This window comes from Odontesthes bonariensis, chromosome 4, assembly GCF_027942865.1.
Source record: "Odontesthes bonariensis isolate fOdoBon6 chromosome 4, fOdoBon6.hap1, whole genome shotgun sequence".
NCBI lineage: Eukaryota > Metazoa > Chordata > Actinopteri > Atheriniformes > Atherinopsidae > Odontesthes > Odontesthes bonariensis.
Genome location: NC_134509.1, coordinates 16677102 through 16697370, shown reverse-complemented (window position 1 = coordinate 16697370; position 20269 = coordinate 16677102). Strand labels below are relative to the sequence as shown.

The 20269-nt window shown below is 42.6% G+C and overlaps 1 protein-coding gene across 13 annotated transcripts in view; it reads right to left on the bottom strand.

The window, feature by feature from the left end:
* fat1a (FAT atypical cadherin 1a) overlaps positions 1 to 20269 on the bottom strand; it is a 70329-nt gene that overhangs the window by 32936 nt on the left and 17124 nt on the right. For 10 of the 13 annotated variants that reach the window (XR_012769616.1, XR_012769617.1, XM_075463224.1 and 7 more), the window contains exons 3-8: positions 17101 to 17415; positions 7973 to 8034; positions 2674 to 3003; positions 1702 to 1918; positions 585 to 653; positions 55 to 194 (exon numbers count right to left, since the gene is read on the bottom strand). Coding sequence is in view for 11 of the 13 variants with exons in the window: in XM_075463224.1 (XP_075319339.1) it covers positions 55 to 194; positions 585 to 653; positions 1702 to 1918; positions 2674 to 3003; positions 7973 to 8034; positions 17101 to 17415 (1133 nt within the window). In the remaining 2 variants the exon portion in view is untranslated. The remainder of the gene's footprint in view (positions 1 to 54; positions 195 to 584; positions 654 to 1701; positions 1919 to 2673; positions 3004 to 7972; positions 8035 to 17100; positions 17416 to 20269) is intronic. The other 3 variants (XM_075463226.1, XM_075463228.1, XM_075463229.1) reach the window with 1 other exon arrangement.

Here is a 20269-nt window from a genome sequence, read left to right as displayed (position 1 = left end):
AACCACGACATTCGCCTCATCAGCCTCCAACCGTTTCATTAGCGTTTTGATTACCTGAGTGCTGACAGTTCGTGTCCCATCTGTGGCTTCCACTGTCAGGTTGTAATTTGATTTCTGCTCAGCATCCAGGGGCCGCGCTACAATCAAGGTTCCGCTGGCCTTGCCCACGTCAAAGCGGCTGTCGTAATTGCCACCTTCATTTATGGCAAACAGCAGAAAAGACAAAGAGAAGAAAAAAAAAATCAGAGAAATCGTCACACAGACATGAAATGGGGACACTGACACGAACGTGTAAACATCAATTTTCTGCTCTGATAATGGTGAGGATGATCCTGAACACATAGATCTGGTTGCTTACCTAAACATTCTCCCACCATTTCATGCATTTCACCCAAACACCAGTGGTATGGATACTTAAAGTGGAACGTGATGAATATGTAACAATAACGTTTATCAGGGTGGGGGATCACAGCATCCGTCCCAGGGCGAAACACAAGTCAACCACAACCAACACACACCACCAACAGAAAATGTCAGATGATCTCTTAATACAGCCCGGCCTATTAGGAGATCCCAGCAGCTACCTTCTGCTGTACAGTTGTGGTCACAAGCCATCTGAAGAATGTAAAACATCTCAGAATCCTCTATGCCGTCTTGCAAATATCCAACCAAACAGAACATTCCAGAGAAGAGGGGAAAGCAGTGAAAAAGCACAAAGGGGAAGAGAAGAAAGAGATGTGTCAGTCAGACATCGATTAGATTGAAAACAGGCTTGGAGGAAAGGAGAACAGACAGGCATTTTCAAAGTTGTTTTAAATCTTTTCGTGCGCACGGTGTCACTTTAAAGAGGGGAAGAGTGTGGTCTGAACCTACAAAACACAGCTGTTTAATACATTTCAAGAAAGGAAACAGATTCAAAGTCAAAAAGCTAGCGGAAATGATCTATAAAATTGCGGCTAATGGTCTTCCTAAACTTTGTCAACATTTTCTGCTTTAGCAGGAGTTTGGAGCAGGGCCTCAAACTGGCTTATTGTTGCATATCTCGCTCCAAGTGAAGCTCCTGCGCTGAATTTTGATAAGCACCATGCCTCCCTTTTTAATGTGCACCCACAAACATCTGGGAGAACAACAATTCTCCCGCCAGGATCCAATTATTTCATTCTCGCCCCTTTATATCACAAAAATGTTACTGTAGCTGTTGTTATGACAACAGCAGATGTTCAAAAAAGTTTTTTGGAGCAAACGCCAAAAGCTGCAACATATAAGCCTAAACATAACCCTTTTGACTACTTTGCAACTTTGGTTGGTTTTAACAGGTTCGTAAAAGTGGATTACACCTGATGAAAAGCAGCAAATTGTAGCGGAAGCTCGTGTTAGCCGTGGCGCCACTGACTGCGGCTCATAATAACTACAATAACTACCAATCACTGTTGTTCAATAACTACATTTTTGTAGTTAATTGGATATTCGAAATTGACCTGTGACTGCCATGCAGTCTTTTTACAGCCAACACCTTTAACTCTTAATGTACCTAAAGAACAAAAATGTCTTTTTTAAGTCCAAATGCCAAGCGATATCACGCACACACGTAGGCTATGTTAGTACAAAGGAGGGTTTGTACCTACGAAGCAACACTACAACAGTAAGCATTTATAAAGCATGCCTGTACGCAAGAAGAACGAGCACGAAAAAAGGCAGTACCTGTGATTTCGAACCACACTGGAACATCAGAAGACTCGGTGGCAACAACGCCCACCATGTGCGCCACCGGATCGCTTTCCATGACGGAAAAGGTGAAGGGAGACTCCTCAAAATGCAGGGGAGCTGCGTCGGCTGGGACTTCTGGTTTGGGAATCCACTCGATGTGCAGACGGCAGGTGGAGGATCTCTGAGGACGTCCGTTGTCCACAGCTTTAATCTGGAAGGCAGGGAATGAACGTCCGTGTCAGGCAGAGGTACGCAACTCTGTTATTATAAAAGAGTTTCCTGTGGAGCTCTCCAGCAGATCATCTGCCTGAAGTTCTTTTAAGGTAAATTGTGAAACTACGTGTCCCCCGTGAACTGTATCACACTATTCTGACTGCTAACCTTGATGAGTAAACGAGTTAAAACAAATTTTGGCTCCCAGATCGACAGATAAACAAGCATTTATTTTCACACTCATGCACAAATTTATTTTTTCCGTAATCCTCTGAAAAAACACTTCTGTGACATTGTGGCAGCGCAGGCAACGATCCGAGTGTAACGTCACATCAAAAGCTGACAAATGTGGCTCACGGTAACCAAGGCCCCACAGCAGTGCAACCGTAGCCAAAAAGGAAATATGCGTCCTTGTGATATCTTTGCCCTAAGTAGATTTTGTTGACAGGTGCTGCGAACACACTCCCGAACATTTGAAGTGGATGCTCCTGCAAATGCTTTTTCCTGCACTTGTATACCGCATGGCTGTGGACTACTTAATGCTTCTCTCTGACACTTTCACTGCATTTTTAAACATAGAAACTAAAAAAAAATAAAAAATAAAAAAGGGAGGCCGGAGAAGCAAAATGGGTTAGAAGACTTCAGAGGAAGAGGAGAATAAAAGAGTGAAACAATAAGTGAACATCTGCTGTAAAAATGTACAGCTCACTGTGAGGCACAGGGCAGCATGAAGTCCTGAAATCAGATACTCACTGTAAGAATGTCGTATTCTCCAGCGGAGGAGAACTTCTTGGATGACACCAGGCCCGTCTTGGGCTCGATAAAAAACTTGCCATGCTCGTCTCCCTCCTCGATGCTATAGGAGATCTCAGCATTCGGCCCCTCGTCGCGGTCTGATGCAATTACCCGATAGACTGGGTCTCTCTTCATGGCTCTCTCTTTCTCGGGCCTCTCCCGCTCAGGGAGCTGGATCTTATAGATCTTTTCCAAGAACAATGGCCTGTTGTCATTCTCATCAAGGACCTGGACGATGACGCGGACGGTGGTGGATTTAGGAGGAACACCGTGGTCAGTGATGGTGATCTGAGGAAAAGGGGGGGGGGGGGGGGGAATAGTCTTAAGACAACGAAATGTATCAACCGAAATAAGACTGCTAATGTCTACTGATGCTGCCAGCTTTAAATCACATCCACTAACTCTCATCAGTTCAATTCACAAAGCCTCTTTGTTCTCTTTCATAGTCGTAGCTTTGGAAGTGGACACAATGAATAATGTCGAAAAAAATATGATTGAATACAATGTACAACTACCCCTGGAATTTGTTAGGATCAGGACGCTCGTGCTAGAAATCCATCATTTCAAAGCCTAGAATTAGTGAAATAAAGGAAGCAAAAGGACATTTTCTTTCTCCTTCCATCATCCTTTCAAACCACTTCATTCTCACCAAGTTAACTGTGAGCCAAAATTTCAAGCATCTCCCGTCCTTTTTGCTGCCAGGGGTTTATTCAAAAACATACTTTGTATTTGAAAAGAGAAACAGAAGCAGGTTGTTCGATATCAGGCCGCTGCTGAAACATTCTGACGCAGTAAAATGAACAGCAAACTGTCCATCAGACGTGAATTTACGAGTCTGCCGGATAAAAAATAATTGGACTAAAGTGGAATGTAAGTGTGTGTGGAGAAAGAGTGGAGCTTCAAACAGCAGCTTTGTGTCTTTGGCTGTGCCAATACAAATTTTATGTCAATTACTTAATATCTCAAATACTGAACACCCAGATTTCTCAGAGGCAGATTTCTCGATTCTAAGATGCATCTTCGAAAATTTGAAGCCAACACAAAATGATGGAATAAAAGTATTTATGATTTTTCTGCCGAGTAAAAATGCACTTAGGGCAATATAAGCAGCCATGTTTCCTGGTTTAACTCTCACCAAATCTTTGCAATCTCCAGAAAAACAGCCAGCCCAGCTAATCAGCAAAGATTTATTAAGAAGCTGTCCCTTCAAGAAAGGGAAGTGAATCACCGAATCTGTCCCAGCTTTTAGAGCTTTTAGAGAAACCAGCAGGTTAAGTTGTTGGAGCTGCCGTCATAAACAACTTTACCTGCACTCTACCTGCCAAATCAAAGTCCAGATGAAGGATTCAATGAGTAATAAGGTGGGTCACTCGGACTAAAAAGATCCACCTCTTATATTTGACATTGTCAAATCTTTTTAAAGAGCTAAGAAAAACTAAAGTAACAAGCACTAATCTGGCTGCTTATTTCTGAATAAAAATGTAGCTATGTGCAGTAAGATGAGATGGAACTAAACTGGACACTACATCAATACCAAAGGAAAGCTTTTTTTCAACTACTTCATGTTGATAATAATTCATTTCAAATAAGCACCATCGGAGAGGATCGTGGGGGAAAGCAAGGAATCTCAGCTGCAGTCTGCTGTGGTGGAATTTGATTTGTTTCTTGGTCTAAAGAATGTAATCTATTTGCCTGTGATCACAATATTAGTAGCTCATGTGGCTGCGATGCGAACAGCACACCAGAGCTAATTCATTTTAATCACATGCATCCATTCGGTCCGATAACGCCAGCTGCACCTACTCTGCTGCTCACTGTCAAGCTTTCACACACAGATTTTAAACTGCCAGTGAACATTAAGACGTATTTCCCTCATCTAAAAGCTGGGAGCTTTTCTTCAACCTTGTCAAACAACTGCATCATTAATGGGGCCTTCATGTCAGGCGTGACATCGAGTATTACTGGTGGCACTCTAAGGCTTTTTAAAATTTCTGCCATGATTTAACACGTCAGTGTGACTTTAGATAGTTGAGTGCACAGTCTGTGAGGCTTAATCAAAAGGAAAGAGCCACAGGCTGACCTAAACAAACAAATGTTTTAGAGTCCCACGAAAATGGGATCATGGATTATGTTTCGGAGCGCTGGCAGAAATGTGAGCATTGCTGGCTTCGAGCTGCAAATTACAATAGAAGGGGAGAACAAATGTCGCAGTCATTTAAAACCATCTGCTAAGTACTTCAATAAAAACAGCCAGGAGTCCAATGCCAGGCACACACCATTTGGTACCATAGCTTAGGAAAGCTAAAGTAGCGTGTGTTTTCACACTGTGTCTGCAGCTGTCCGTGCTACTCACATAAGCAGCATCAGCTGAATAGGATGACAAGAAACCTGTGTGTGAATGTCTCTAAGGAATCACACAACATGTCGGGGCTTTTCCTCTGCCTTGTGGTGGAAAATGCAGTGAAACAACAAACAACTCTGTTATTTGGCTTTCTGAATACCTGATGCCAATTGTTCCCTAAAACATCTGTAAAAGTTGATTTGCTCGAGTTAAGCGTCATTCAAAGTACTTAAATCAAGTAGGCGCTCCAGCTCCACACCTCATCGAAACTGCTGTCTGTGTAATTGTGTGCATGTATGCTGTAGCTGCTCGGCTATTCATCACCATGTGGATCTCTTTGGAACATTGTCTGAAAAGAAGTCAAACTACACAAAAGACAGAGATGCTAAATCAGCGGGCTTTTGTCACCGCTTCCGTACAGCACCGCTAAAGCTGCAAACCGTCAAACAGAGGCAACTCGTTGTGTTCTAATTGTCGACATAGTGTAAGGCTGTATCTGACATACCTGAATGACTAAATGTGAATGATGTATTACTGAGATCAGCAGTAACTTAAATAATCTGTGCAGAGGATTACCAAAGGCAGCTACAGTGGAAAAAAAAAGAAAAAAAAGAAACATTGCCTTTTCCTCAGATACTTCAGACACAACTGATGCTTCACAGCATTTGTATACAAACTGTGAAACTCAATATCTTACAAGCACTGCAGCGTGCCACCTATTCGTATTGTTATAACCTTCTGAAAGCATCTTTGGGAGGTGTGATTTCCCAAATGAGAAGGTTTGCATGGTAACATGGTAACAACTGATTACATGTGCGAGGGGGAAAAAGGCTTTCAAATGTCGCCTTCATTTTTTAAAGTCTCATCTATCGTATTTGCCCGGCCATTAGAGCTGGATTAATGCTTTTTCCCAACTGCATGCTGGATGGGTTAATAGTATCAGACCCCCCCCTCTAATGATCCAACAATCACACCTGCTTCATGCAGTGATTATCCAGCTGCGCCAAGATGAGAGAGAGGCAGGGCATTTTCTGAAAATGAACACAGTTATAACCGTTTTTTTGCTTCTTCTTCTCTTTTTTTTCCACCTTTGGTGCACTTACGAATTAATCATAAATAGTGGACTGGATAAGAGCTAACGTCTGTAAAATGGGCCAGACTGCATCCGGGCTTAGGCTCCAGGCAACAGATGTGAACAGTCCATTCACCTCTGCTTGGGCGCTGCAACGTGTTCCCTGCAGTCCCAGGCCTGAATACTAAGCATGCCCTGGCATGTCCCACTTTTGCTATTTACCCACCCCCTCCTTCCGAGGATGAAGGCCTCTGATCCTGCCGCTAGAGCCCACACTCAGACCAACAAGAGCAGCTTTGCCTTTTTCTCAAATTCCCCCACTGCTTTTAGGCTCTCTCCGTTTCACACACAGACACACGACAGCTACCAACCCCCATCCGTCTCATCATAAAAGCTGATGGCCCCCTCAGCTCCCTCCACCTCTTCTTGGCATTTGGTGCAAACAATGCTGACACAGCCCCCACTCTAATTGCTCCACATGTTTCACATGGCCCCACATGTTTAGTTTCTTCTCCTACAACGAGCTATTATCAAAAAAAAAAAGAAAAGAAAGAAAGAAAGAAAGAATTCAGCATTAGTTGGGACTTCGGCCTGAATTGCTCTGCTCGGACCTAAACTGTAGGGTTTAAGGGTCCGTGCTGCTCCGTGAATGTACAGCCCTATAAAGAGCTTCCTGTTGAATTTCCAATAACATGTGACCAGCAGGCACAAACTTCGCTTAGCTTCTATAGTTTCAGAGAACTTTTAAGACTGTTTAGTCACCCACTTTCTAATCTTTGAGCTTGAAACAACCCCGCCAACTCTAAATATCTAAATTAAGAGGGAACGTGCAGCATTCAATAAAACACATTCAACTTGCTATTTTTGCTAAGGTTCTGGCTCATTATGCTTTAAATTTGCGTATCTGATTAAAGTTAGTGATAAACTTACATAAGACACCAACTCCAGCTTTATAAATAAACAGCTCTAACCCACATGGAAGAAGCAATTCTAGGCCTTCAGTAAACCAGCAGAGGAAGGAGATTTTTTTTTTTTTTTTACCCTGGTATCCAATTTTGTAAAGCCCAAAATATACAACCGTTTTTCAGTGGCACAGGAGGGAATAGTATTCCCATACTCCCCACTTTTATCCCTATCATTTACACTTAGTCCAGTAATGTAATTAGTGCAGGAAAATGCACAAGACGAGTATGAAATATAGCGCAGCTCTGGCAACAGATGCAACAGCTCCGTCACCCAGAGATCCCTGGATTGTGTAACGTCTAACAATAATTAAAAGGCGATCAATCTGCTCCACGTCGGCCACGGAAACACAATTAAAGCGGCAACTATAAGGCTCAGTTCTGTGGTGTGAAAGAGGGAGGGAAGCATCGGAAGAACACAGAGCTGAGCTCAATTAAATCCCACAAGTTTAGACATTGGCCCATTGGTTTGACAGCAGTTTCCTGTCTCAGCCTGCTCCATCCACGGGATGGAACACTGGGATAGAACAAAGGAACAGTCACCAGGCTCTCGCACACACCTCTCCCACCTAACCCATCCGGAAATCGGCACAAGGAAAATGATTCCAAGAAGGCCTTTTTGCATATACATGAAGACTTTTTCGTTGGCAACAGGTGGCACGTGGCCAAAGTTGACTGGAAATGCCAAGCCTCGGAAAATCCCCAGTCCCCCATTTTTTCTTTCAGTTCCTAAACTGGAGAACTAAATGTGTTGACCTTTTGGATTAAAATCCTGATTACCATGTTCCCCTAATTATTTTCACATTGAAAAAAATAAACTGACGTTTGGTTTTATCAGTTGAAAAAGAAAAACTAACAAATCTGTCAAAATAAAGTGCTTACCTCAAGAATGTGCTCATCTTGTTGCTCCCTGTCCAGTTTCCTTGAAGTGGTTGTAACCAGACCTGTTGAAGACAGTTGTGAAAATTAATACATAAAATCGACCATAAACCACTTATTTCTTTGTGCATGAAATGAACCACTGAGAAATAACAGACAGACAGACCAGCTGAGCTAAAACAGCACACAATTAGCCTTTTGTACACATAGTGGTATAATTGTATGTCATATGAAAAGCAGAAAAGGAACATCTACAGCGTTAAATGTACCTCATAAACGGTGTTGCTTTTGGCCTAAAAAGCACTGGGGAGTAACGGATCTTTGAGAAAATGTCATGAAGATTGGCTTTTGAGTGAACAGCTATCAAACACTGAGATGGTACAGGGTAAAGCAAAAAAAAAAAAAAAACGCCACTGCTCACTGTTGTGTGACATAATCTGAACCCCGCTGGTTATCTCATCAGTCACCCATGAGTGAAAAGCTTTAAATTGCCAGACAGCCCCCTATACTGCCCGACATGTGAAATATCTCAAAGATCTGCAAATAGTACCCAAACAGCAGTGTAGCCTTGACACCCTACTTTTAGTTTCTCCACAAGCTGAATAAATAGATGGCCCGTAAGACAGCAGCCACGGGCCCGAGCACTTTTTGCAACAAAGACAGACGGTTCAGATAATTTCCCGCTGTTGGTTGAAGTGTTTTAAGAGTCTTTTTGAGCTCTTCTCCTCCTTCTTAAGTAGCCTGACTGAGGTCGTGTGACATCAATCACGTAGGGACCTTTGACAAAAGTAAAAATAAAACAAGCTGGAGTCTTGAGTTCCTGGCTAATGCAATTTTGCATCAAACTCACAAACAAGGGCAGAGCAGAGAAGCGAGGGGGGAAGGGTATTGCTACATTTTCTACATTATAGGCAGCATTCTGCTCTCACTCCCAGTGTAATTGCAACTTTGCAGACACTGAGTGTAGAGTAGACATGCCAACTTCAACCGCACCAGAGCTTTCTGCTCGCCACACTGCGTCTGATTAGCATACAGCAAAGGATTTCGGAAACCCAAACCCATCAATGGCACATATGGCTGCAACAAGAATAGCAGGCCACAACTTGCAGGTCCACAGAAATAGCTGTCCCCAGCACCGAGATTGAGGGATGTGAGTGAGGCGCTTCTGCTCCCTCCTCTTCTTAGGCTGTATTTAATCTTCACAGTGAACTGCGAGGATGCAAGTCTCCTCATATTTGTGAGGACAAATTGAACTCCCAAGGGTGCAAACCCATTCTTTTTGCTCCACTTACCAATCATGGTGACAGCCTGTTTACATTTTCGCATCCGTTTGAAGTGGTTTTCCCTGAAAATGCAGTTGTGAACGAAAAAAATGCCTGCTGACAAAATAAAATATACCTCCACCTCTTCTCCACCAGCAACTCAGGTGTAGCACCAAGAACCGTCTAACCAGCGCTGAGCGAAAATGACGTTCCAACAACACAAATTACGTCTGCCAAAGTTTTGCATCCCGCAGGGATTATTCTTCATTGTGTTGCGTGCCGTCTCCAAAATCAGCATGGGTTAGATGAGCTACTATTATCATCAAAACAAATGGTTCTGCTGAGCCGCATCAAAACAGGCCACATTGACCAATTACTCGTGTGCTTCGGTAAGGCCGGAGATGATTGATGATTATGTTTTTAAGCTCCCCTGTGTGCTTGTGTAAGAAAACTCCTCTCTGAGCATGAATTGTACGGCGGAATACAGATGACAACATTAACAGCACCGAGTCTATGAGGCAAATTTATTATTTCTCTGCAAATCAACTGGGCACGGTATCAAAACACCGCTTGTAATCACCACGGCACAATCTCCGTGCTGCGCCTTTGTGCAGCAACACACAGCATCAGCAAAGCGAACCGAGTGACAAAATGACTCGCATTTCTCCCAAAACCCACATTGGAAAAATACATTCGGTTCTGTTTTTGAAGAATGTGGAAAACTCCCACTTCTCAAACATAATTTAGACCTCAGTTTTCGAGCCGCGGGCTCACTGGAAGATGAGTTAATGGCGCGGGACAGCATATCCTGTTTTCTGTTTTTAGCTGCATGCAAGAATAGGGAATGTGTTCAAAATATGAGCCAGACAGAGTTGCACATGACATTTCAAGCCTTACTTAACTGTGTTTTTTTTTGTTTTTTTGCTTAAGCAAACTTAAGAACGGCTAAAGCTCTCATCAAACCCCAAATACCGAGCATGCTCAGAAATTAAGAACTTCGTTAGACCATGTTAAATATTTCTTAAAGACAACGCCTCACCCAGGACAGTTGTGTTCCAGTTGTGTTTTTCAGTGGCGGAATAATGACGCCCAGCTTATTCCCTCCAAATTTGGTCATGAAAACTAGCATAATTCCTATTTTCTGTAGTTGTGACCAGAAATATTTTCAATGACTTTATTTATTTTTTTGATAAATTTTCTCGGACCACGAACTACCGTTCTTTTTTTAGATTTGATAGCGGCATCTAAAAATATTCGATGCCCATTTTTCTCGTGGCTTAAAGCTTTTCTGTTTACTTACCGTTCTATTTCTGTTTGGCACGCTGCCAACTCACTTCCAGGTCTCTGACCACAAGACCCACCCGTCCACTCTAATATCCAAGCACTGACATCACATTCAGAAAAACAATTCACAACCACTTATTTCCCCAAAAGATAAAAACCTTGAAATCCATCATACATAGCAACCGTTGCCAGGAATGGTCCCACCACTCTGCTGGCACAAGTGTTCAAGTCAATAAAGGTGCATGCCTCTCTGTCACTACCTAAACGTTAAGGAACTGCAAAATAACGGGTTTGTGAGCCAAAGCTGACCAGAAAGGAACACACACACACACACACACACACAAGTTATCCACAGGCGTGGGCTGAGCTAGGCCGGCAGTAATTACAGCCATGCTGTTTTGAGAGGGGGAGTAAAACAACAGCAAACCAACAGTGGCACTCTCAACCGTGTCCCTCAGCGCTACAACCGCTGCTTCAAAATGGGGGCCTGAAGGGAATTCTGGAGTCACTGCTGCTGTGATTAGCCGACTTGAGAGTGACACATATATTTATGTGGCACACTTTTAGCTGTGATACCAGACAATCAGGAATGCTCTCTGCGTGTTTTGCAGTGGCTGAAAATGTCTTTAACCTGAATCCCGGTTTTTTTTCAACTCCAACTACATCAATACTGTCGGCTTTACCAATAATTATATGCTTAAGGCCAAAAGAGCACCGTGAAAAGTATTCATTTCCACTATGATCGCATCATCGGTACTCTAAAATGCAAACTGTGGTACAGCATTAAAAAAAGAACCTTAAGCTAATCCAGACCGTAGGAGTTTAAAAGGGACCAGTGCTTCAAAGACGGAACAGTTTGACCCTTTTTTATTAATCAAGTCTCCAAAATGAAGCTGAAGGAGACATGCTGACAATTCTCTTTTACTGAGAAAGGGTGCAATGCTAGGCGTGCCATTTATTAGTCTGTGTCATGCAACAAATATCCACTCCAGAAACACACGGAATTTGACAAATGGAACCAAGAGAGGCGATATAAGCCCAGGTAAACACGTTCATACATACATGAGGGGCTTGTGAAAATGAATGAACGGCATTAAGGGGGAAGCACTGTTTACATTAGGATTGAAGTTTCTCAGCACCTCGCAGCTGCAGTGCTTATTTGTAATCTGAAAAGACAGCCATGTCATGGAGGAGTTGGAACTAGGAGGGATTCAGGTTCCCAAGCACTTATGAAAGAGAATGCCATGAGGTCTAAATAAATTGGGGGTTTGGTAAAATTATACAAGCAAACGTACCTTTGGCTCACGTTCAGAGATGCAAACATAACATCAACAATCCTGGGACAAAAACACAGATATGATGACTGAGTAATATGACAAAGTAGCCTCATGAGATCGGTGGTTGGTGACTTTGTTCTCAGATATGGTAAAAATTAAATGGGTAAATGCTTGAGAAAAAAAATTAAACTTGCAAAGAAAGGTTTTTGTGACCCCTAACCCCGTGAGGAAAAAGGGTGAGAAAAATGAGAACTTAAACTAAAAAGAACTATGAGGAGCCGACATCAGCGCATGAACATTACCAACAAGGTAGGCATCATAACATGTTTCTGAAAGGAAAGAGGTTGTGGCGAGATCAGTTTGGTCATGCCTTCTTATGTCATCAAAAAGGAAACAAACTGGCATATGCTTTACTCATTTTTACTTTGCACTGGTCTTTTAAATCGTCCAAATCCGAGGGGCTTGCCTCCCTAGACATCATGCTGACAGTACAGGTATGTCGTAATGCTTGAAACAGATCTGATCTCCTCAATGCCCTGATGATCAAGAGCCTGATGGAAGTTATGCTTTACTTCCCTCAACTTCATTCTGACCATAATCCTGCTTCTGTGAAAGCTGTTTTACACATTTTAAAGGTGAAAAATAAGAAAAGTCCCCACGGCAAAATTTTAAGAGGCTAGGCATGAAGGAAAATTCAAAGTGTTCGTCGTGGGAAAAAGGTTTGTTTCAGTATAGGATCGAACCAACCGCGGCCAGCGACACAACGACAGCGAGCCTCTGTCAGTGAAGATTTGTCAATTCAGTGTCTGATCACATCTTCTGAACAACACTGTCTAAATACAACAAAATTGGCAAATCAGCCATTTTATCCGTGTTAATGACACAGCTAGTTGTCACAACGTCTTTATTTATTCCTTTTATGCCGTGGCGTTTGTCTCCAGTCATCCTGGAGTAATGAATTAAATACATTTTTCATGTTTCCAGATGTGTAAATGTTTCATGATCTCTCTTTGAAGCAGGAATGACAAGAAGATCTAGTTTTTGATCATTTTTTTCTTCAAAGTTTCAAAAGTATCTTCACATTTATTCATCGAGATTAAAACAACTTTAGATATGCAATACAGTACTATCTATGACTTTTTTGATACACTGAATTCTACATTTCTATTAAAAAAAACTACAACATCATACCACAAATGTTTCGAGCAGGATTATACCGAACCTTGGCCCACCTGACCACAATGACAGTTTTTTTCAAGTTTTAAAAGGGAAATCCCGGCTTGTTGTCTTATCTTCACATTTTCTTCTCATTATCTCTTTTGGAGAGCCGCAACAATTGTTTTCCCCTCAAATCACCGGAAACATCAGGAAGTTGTTGGAAGTATTCATTTCCTCTCTCACTTCCCTTGGTAGTGGTTGGGGGCTTTGCTGAACTGCTGATAACACCAGCATGTGTGCGTTTTCTCTCTTAAACAGAGCAGACATTACGAACAACTGATATAAGACAAAATGTGAGTGATTCGCAGCTGTGAATCCCATTGGCTGTTTCCCTTTACTTTTCATTCAGCCCCAGGGATGACAAAAGCACATAAAGCCCGTTGAAGGTATTCAACCCTGCCAAAGCCTTGCCGACAGTATTCCCTTTCAGCTGATGACAATGAGCAGCTGCCTTTGGGTGAACGACGAGGGGGTTGGGCGAAAAAGGTAGAAAACAATTTACAGAGTTCACCTGGAAGTTTGGCTCTTCACTGGTTCAACAACTGGAATGAAAGCAGCCATTAAAGGCTAAAACAATCATGCATAGGCGGCCACATTTAATGCGAGGTATGCTGCAACGACACTAGTGTCTGGTGAGAAACACATATAGGTGCTGTTATTACGAGTTTTCAACAAGCTTCAGGGGTTCAACCATACATCTCATGTCATGTCATCATAAACTAATGATAATCTAGTTAAAAGGTCAGTGAACAATATTGGGGCAATTAGAGAAGAGATAGAAAGTGTGGAATACTACACATAGAAAGACTGTGTAGCAACAACAGGAAGTAAGTTCAGCCAGATAAGATGCCTATCGTAAAACTCTATGCTTGGGTTTTCTCTCCTTGGCTAAGACATGGAAGACCTCCTGTGTGGTGGTGGTGTGTGCGTGTGTTTGTGTGAGCGCGCGCGTGTGTTTCCGTTTACTTGTTCTGCTCGGTTGCTCGTTCCTAACACACGCGTGTTCGGGCACCGGAGCTCGGGTCAAAGTCCGTAGCACAGCAGAAGCATTTCAGACAAGACAGGGAGTGATTCAGCAGGCAATGAACACTGCTCAGTCTCCCACAGAGAAGGTGGGCAACTTGTGTCAACAAGCTCAGATCAACCGGCTCAAAGCACTGACATCTTTTTGCAGAGAAAACACAAAACCGGAGGGGTAGTGGGCTGACTGTCTCAAGCGCTGTGTGTGTGAACAAACCACCGTTTTTCCAAATTTACACCAAAGTAATGAACGCTTTGAATATCCTTCCACACAACGAGTTGATAGTTTGCACAGAGAACATACACACTCGGATCTATCTCGGAACGTGTTGTGATCTGCAGACAACAGCCTACGAGTGTTTATCCAGGAGATTCTGTTCGGTTCTCCCAAATCAAAGACGGAGAGTCTGGAGCAGCTGTGGCCACGTGTGTGGGTGGAATGAGATCTGAACCACCAGACAACTGAGCACTGGTTCATCTTGTACATTTTTAGACTTGAATAGTACTATTCCAATTCAACGATCTCGTACTGTTTTAGAAGACATAATTCATATGCAGCTGGGAGGAAAAAAAACGGCCCTGCCTGGTTGGTGCAATCCTTTCGAGAGCAGGGTTATATCAAGCCAGTAAGTTGTAGGTTTTAAGACTTCGGGGCAGCAGTAGTGTCTGCTAGACAGAAGATCTGGTCCTGCACTTAAATGACAAAGTAAAGACAGACAGCATCCAAAACAGGACTTGTTTACTTGGCAGAAATAAAGTAGACCTTAGCCTATCAACCTGCACTTTACTGAACCAGTGTGAGTCTGTGTGGGGGAAAAGAGGGCAACCGACACCACCCAAGGTGTCTAGTGATTCATACTTTTTATGTTTGAGGCAGAGAAGGCAGCTTAAGGTTGTAGCCCGTGATAAAGCAAGTTAGACGCATGCCTGTGAAGTTTCATAACCCACACAAAAACACAGGCTTTGACGTCTTTTCCCTTTTCACCCCCGCTTAGTGAAACTTTGAAGATGTGCCAAAACAGGGTCTATGCTTCCAATGGAATTACAGAAGAACTTGCGAGTTGGAAAATTAAGCATTTTCAAAAACATGTGAATGTGCAGTGAGAATCTCAAATTGAGTTGATGATGTGGGGATAGTTTGTGCTATTTTTGAGCTGGGTTTGATATCGTAGATAAAAAATAATTACAAATCCCCCCCCCCCCAAAAAATATTGCTACCTTTCCTAGTTTTATTACAAGAAAAAAAAAAAAGGAAAGAAAATAAAAATGCCTGGATGTGCACATTTTAAATGAACTTTAAGCGTAACCGTCTTCTTTGCCCTTGTGTATTAACCACACCTACCTTCTCTGCCTCCACTCAATGCCACGATCGTCAGAAAAACCAAGAAACACTAAATCAAAGCTTCGGAGCAGTGATTCAATAAAGTTTTCTTTGTCCAGAGCAGTCGTTGCTGAACCTGAAGCAAGCGGATCTTGTGTCCCACTGATAAAAGTTTTAGCATGCTCAGATATGCATGAGTGGCTCTTTACCTTCTGCTTCTGCGTTATCTTTTCCCATTTCTTGTTCAGTGAGCTCCTCTGACAGTCTAAACTCGCATGTGAAAGTTTCAGTGTTTGGAGAGTTTGTGACATACAATAACAAACAAACTTTATCCACTGCATAAGATGTGCCTGGTTTGTTAAAACAGTGTTATTTAGAACTCATTTGTTGAAAGATATATATTCAATTTCCAGTTCCCTACCCTTTTTAACATCTCAGACTTCAGACTTCTTATCTGCATGTGTAAGCTGATCTTCTCATGCACGCAGACAAAACACAAACCATATGTGCATACCGAAAAGCTCTCGTTTTTCTTTGTCATTCACCCCCCCCCGCCCCCCCGCGTCCATTAAGGAAAGCGCAGCATTACTGCGAGGCTTGTTTGGTGGGCAGCTCGCATGCTAAATCCTTATTTGGTCAGAAAATTCACGTTGCCAGTTCCAACAAAAATAACTCCAGTTTGTTGATGTGACTACCTTGGGAAACAAGACCACACACGTGTGTGAGGACCAACTGGAGCAACTGCTGCTCTACCCCTTCCCCGTTTCAGTTTACCGATCAGCTGAACTCGAAGCAAAGACAGACCTGTGTGAGCGCGGGGTCTGAGAGAAAAGCTAACTCGCAGACAGAAACAGAGATGAACGCTGGTCTACGCTGCTGCGAGACATCAGTTCAAGCAGAAAATGACAAAGGCTGATTCCACTTTGCAGCATTTGGTGCTTGTATCTTTTCTAACTTCATACAAAGTCAGAGCAAAGCCTTCCTTTGATAATCTAAACACAACAGATTTGTAACTCTATGAGAAATCTCTGTCTGCAGTGGAGCTTCTCTCTGCACCTATCACAAGTCTTTTTTTTTTTCCCATGATGCACCACTAAACATAGCCTGCCCAGGCAACTTAAAAAGAACCCAATGAAATATTTATCATCACACCACTTCCAGAGAACCATATGAGAACACACTTAAGAGTGTTGGAGTGCAAAATCCCCATAGGCTCGGCCCACTCCTGTTCTAGGTGAAGATACAGCGTCCATACTGTACATTCCTTTTAAAAAGAAATTAAACGGGAGCCTCGCAGAGCCTTGTTGCTCTCCCAGCTTTACACCACGATGTAAAGCAGCCTTTATGTTCCCACATTTTTGACCTTTGGTGTAGCTGATGTGTTCAGATGAGGATGATTACACGTGGTGTCTCGGGCTAATTTCCTGTTCATCATATCGATGCATTTTGGGTCTCTAAAATCGATCACTGCTAACAAGAAAAGCATGAAATGTAACACCGGCAAAGTAAGAGAGTGTAATTGTTGATATTTAATCATTTGGACGTTGACACACTGTATACTGGGAACAAGTCGGCCTTTCATAGCTTTACCTCATGATCTGATTTCTTCCTTTCACAACAAGCAGGCATATCCCATTACCGTTTGTCCCAGATTACAATATAAGCTCATGACATAGTAGCAGGACTTCCAGCCAAATAAATGCAACTTGATCTTGACATCAATTTCCTTCCTCGTAACAGCAGTCTTACCTGTCTTGGCATTGATGGCAAAGAAACCCTGGGGATTGCCACTGGTGATCTTGTAGGCGAGTTTATCGCTGGACTTGGCATCTGGGTCGACGGCGTTTATCTGGATGATTGACACGTCTTTTGGAGAGCTCTCCATGACGGACGGGTAGTAAACGGGTTCGGAGGTTTGTGGCGCGTTGTCGTTGACGTCCTGCACTTCGATGTACACCTCGACAAAAGCTGAAAGGGGCACCACACCGCGATCCACAGCATAGACCGTTAACCAGTAGTGAGGTATTGTCTCGTGATCCAGCAGTTCTTGTGTTCGGATAACACCTAAGAGACCAAACATAAAACACACACATAAATCTCTGTTGTCTGCATTATGTTGTAGAACATTTTTATAAGCAACCCATGGCCCCCCGATCTCAATGATCTCCTAAATTGATTTCTAGCAGCTAAGAAGGGTGAACTATAGCTGCCCCTGATCAGGCAGCTGTACAGTTTGAAGGGCCCTTTCCTGAAACCCGTCAAGGTGGTACATTAACAACAACCAGTCAACGCTCTCCTGTTTACATTTGGCTGCCATGCGGGGGCTCTAACCTTCAGCTGAGCAAACAAAAGAGCTTTCAAACCCACATATGAGTGGTACAGGATGAAAATGGTCAAATAGAGTGGTGAATGAGTAGATCCTGCAAACTGAAAGAAAGATACATACGACACTGCGTTGAACAGACATGTTGCCCGGCTGATGCAACACATTAATTATCCTCCGTCTCTCTCAATCACCACGTTGGATGTTTGAATGCTTGACACTTGAAACGTGTGAAAGTCGCTTGTTGATCTTTCGGAGGAAGAGCTAACAGCAAAGTTCACATCAGTGAATTTGGTTTGCTTTAGAGCTTTTCATTTCTGTCAGACTACTCTTACAGGCACTCACCAGGTGCTCACTGGGTACATACAAGTGTAGTTTGTGTGTGCGTGTGTGTGTTGTAGAGAGAAGGTGCTTCAGTATTACAAACTGACTAAGATGATACACCAACTACTGCTCCAGTCTCATTTAAACTGATAACCTAACGTTTGAGTGGCTATAACCAAATTCACGAATCTCTATGGAACTAAATCTGTCTCATTTCCTATGCGGTGATAAATAAGTCAAGTGCCTTCCTCTCCTTATTCTTTATAAGAGCGCAAAGTGAAACTGATGAAAGAAGTTGTTTTTTTTTCCTAGATGAAGCTATTCCTTTTATAGCGACAGTGACATGGATGTTAAGACAGAACTAAGTCTGCCTTAAGTTACTGAGTTCTCCTTTTTAATTTAGGTTGAAATCAAAATGTGGTCAAAGCAACGCTGTGGCGCTCGGCTGTGCAACTAAATCTTGTGGAAGTCGACTGATGCACAATGAAATGCAGTCAATAAAATAACAGAAGTTAAGCACAACGAAACAAACTCCCATTAGTCCGAAGCAGAGGGGACATGAGTGGTGGGGAAACAACGTACAACAGAAAGGATGACTGAGCTGACACTTAAGCATATTCAAATATTGTCACAGCGATTTAGAGCCAAAACAAAAGGCAAGGTTCTCAGTTGATAAGAAATGGAGCCACCAAGAATGTAACAGCAATATAGTTATCTGTAGAGCATTACACATTAGTTCAAGGTGGGTGGGGGCGGACAAAATAATGACGCAAATATTTTCAAGACAATGGAAGCCCTGACAACCCTTATAGCAGCCATTCGAATAACCTTCATAACCGCAATGGAAATTTATGGCTTTGTTTGCTTTTACTATTATCTGAAACTAATAAAAAGTGAATCACGGTATGGGTGAGTATCATTACCAGATACGGGCGTTGTCAATCGTTAGTCTGAATGTCTAAACACCTTTTTGGAGTCTCTGGTGTCTCAGATAAGGAGCCTCTAACCGAACATAAAAGCACATTTCTAATAGTTTACATAGACCGTCTTTGCACCGCTCTTGCTTTTGTTCGTTCACTGTAATCTGAGTAACCTTTTTTCTTTTTGGCCAAGGTAATAACAGATTTCTTCAAGGAATACTTCTCAAATGGCCTGTCGCAAAATTCTCGAATTTACCTTGGGAGAGGAGTTCAGCTCATTTATTCACCAGCCTCGCTTTGCTTCAGATTGCCTGCATTTTCGTCCTGGGATCCTATCCTTTCATCACTCATCATTACAGCTCTCTCAACTTAGCTTGAGGTATGTAATAAGAAGGGTATCCAGGCAAGAAAAACAGGTAGCTTCCAGAAGTTTTGTAAAGCCAAGAGTCCCATGGCAACATCGACACTCGCCAGTATGTCCCGAATGCAAATGAGATGACTCTGCAGCCAAAGTGGTGACTTAACTCAGACAGAGCTTCCAGTTGAGTATCAACCAACAGATACGAATAACTAGGTGTAATCATTTCCATCTATAACAAAGGCAAAGAAATATCCCAAACCATTAGGAGTAATCATAAACAGTTGAGTCGGAGTGAATAGCTACGACCACAGCTAAAGGGAAATGTTTAGGGAAAAATTTCAGTGGGGTGGGAGAAAAACGGATTATTAAATGGGAGAATGTCAACGATGAGAGTGAATGAGCAGGTGAAATGGGTTAAAGAGGCTGCCGTGAGGAGAACAGATACAGCGGAGCAAAGGCAATCATGCGTGCACATGCACTCGCACAGAAAAGACTATGTACGAGAAAGAAGAAGAAACAACGGGGAAAATATGAGACGTCTTTTGTGCTTTTGCCAGAGAGATGCCCATGCATGAGCGATCAGCGATTTGAGAGGCAGACACCAGCACAGTGCAACAGTTCCACTCTCACCAGGGTCATGCTTTTTAAACCTGTAGCTGTCAGCATGCAGAAGATAACTTCATGCTGAACTTGAAACAAGGAGATTTTTTTTTGGGGGGGGGGGGGGGGGGGTTTGTGGTTGTTCCTATTCATTAAAAAAAAAGAACAGATCAACTTGACCTTAAATGTCTTAAAAAGAAAAAAAAAAGAAAGAGCACATGTGAAAAGCTATCTGCCATAGCTTGTGGGTGGATGGTGTCTAACAAAGCACAGGAAAAATGAATCTGAAGAATTTAGCTGCCACACCCAACCTATATACCTAGCCTACCCAGTAAGGAAGGAGCAAAACCTGCCCTTGGGCTACAAGGAAAAGAAAAAAAAGAAAACAGA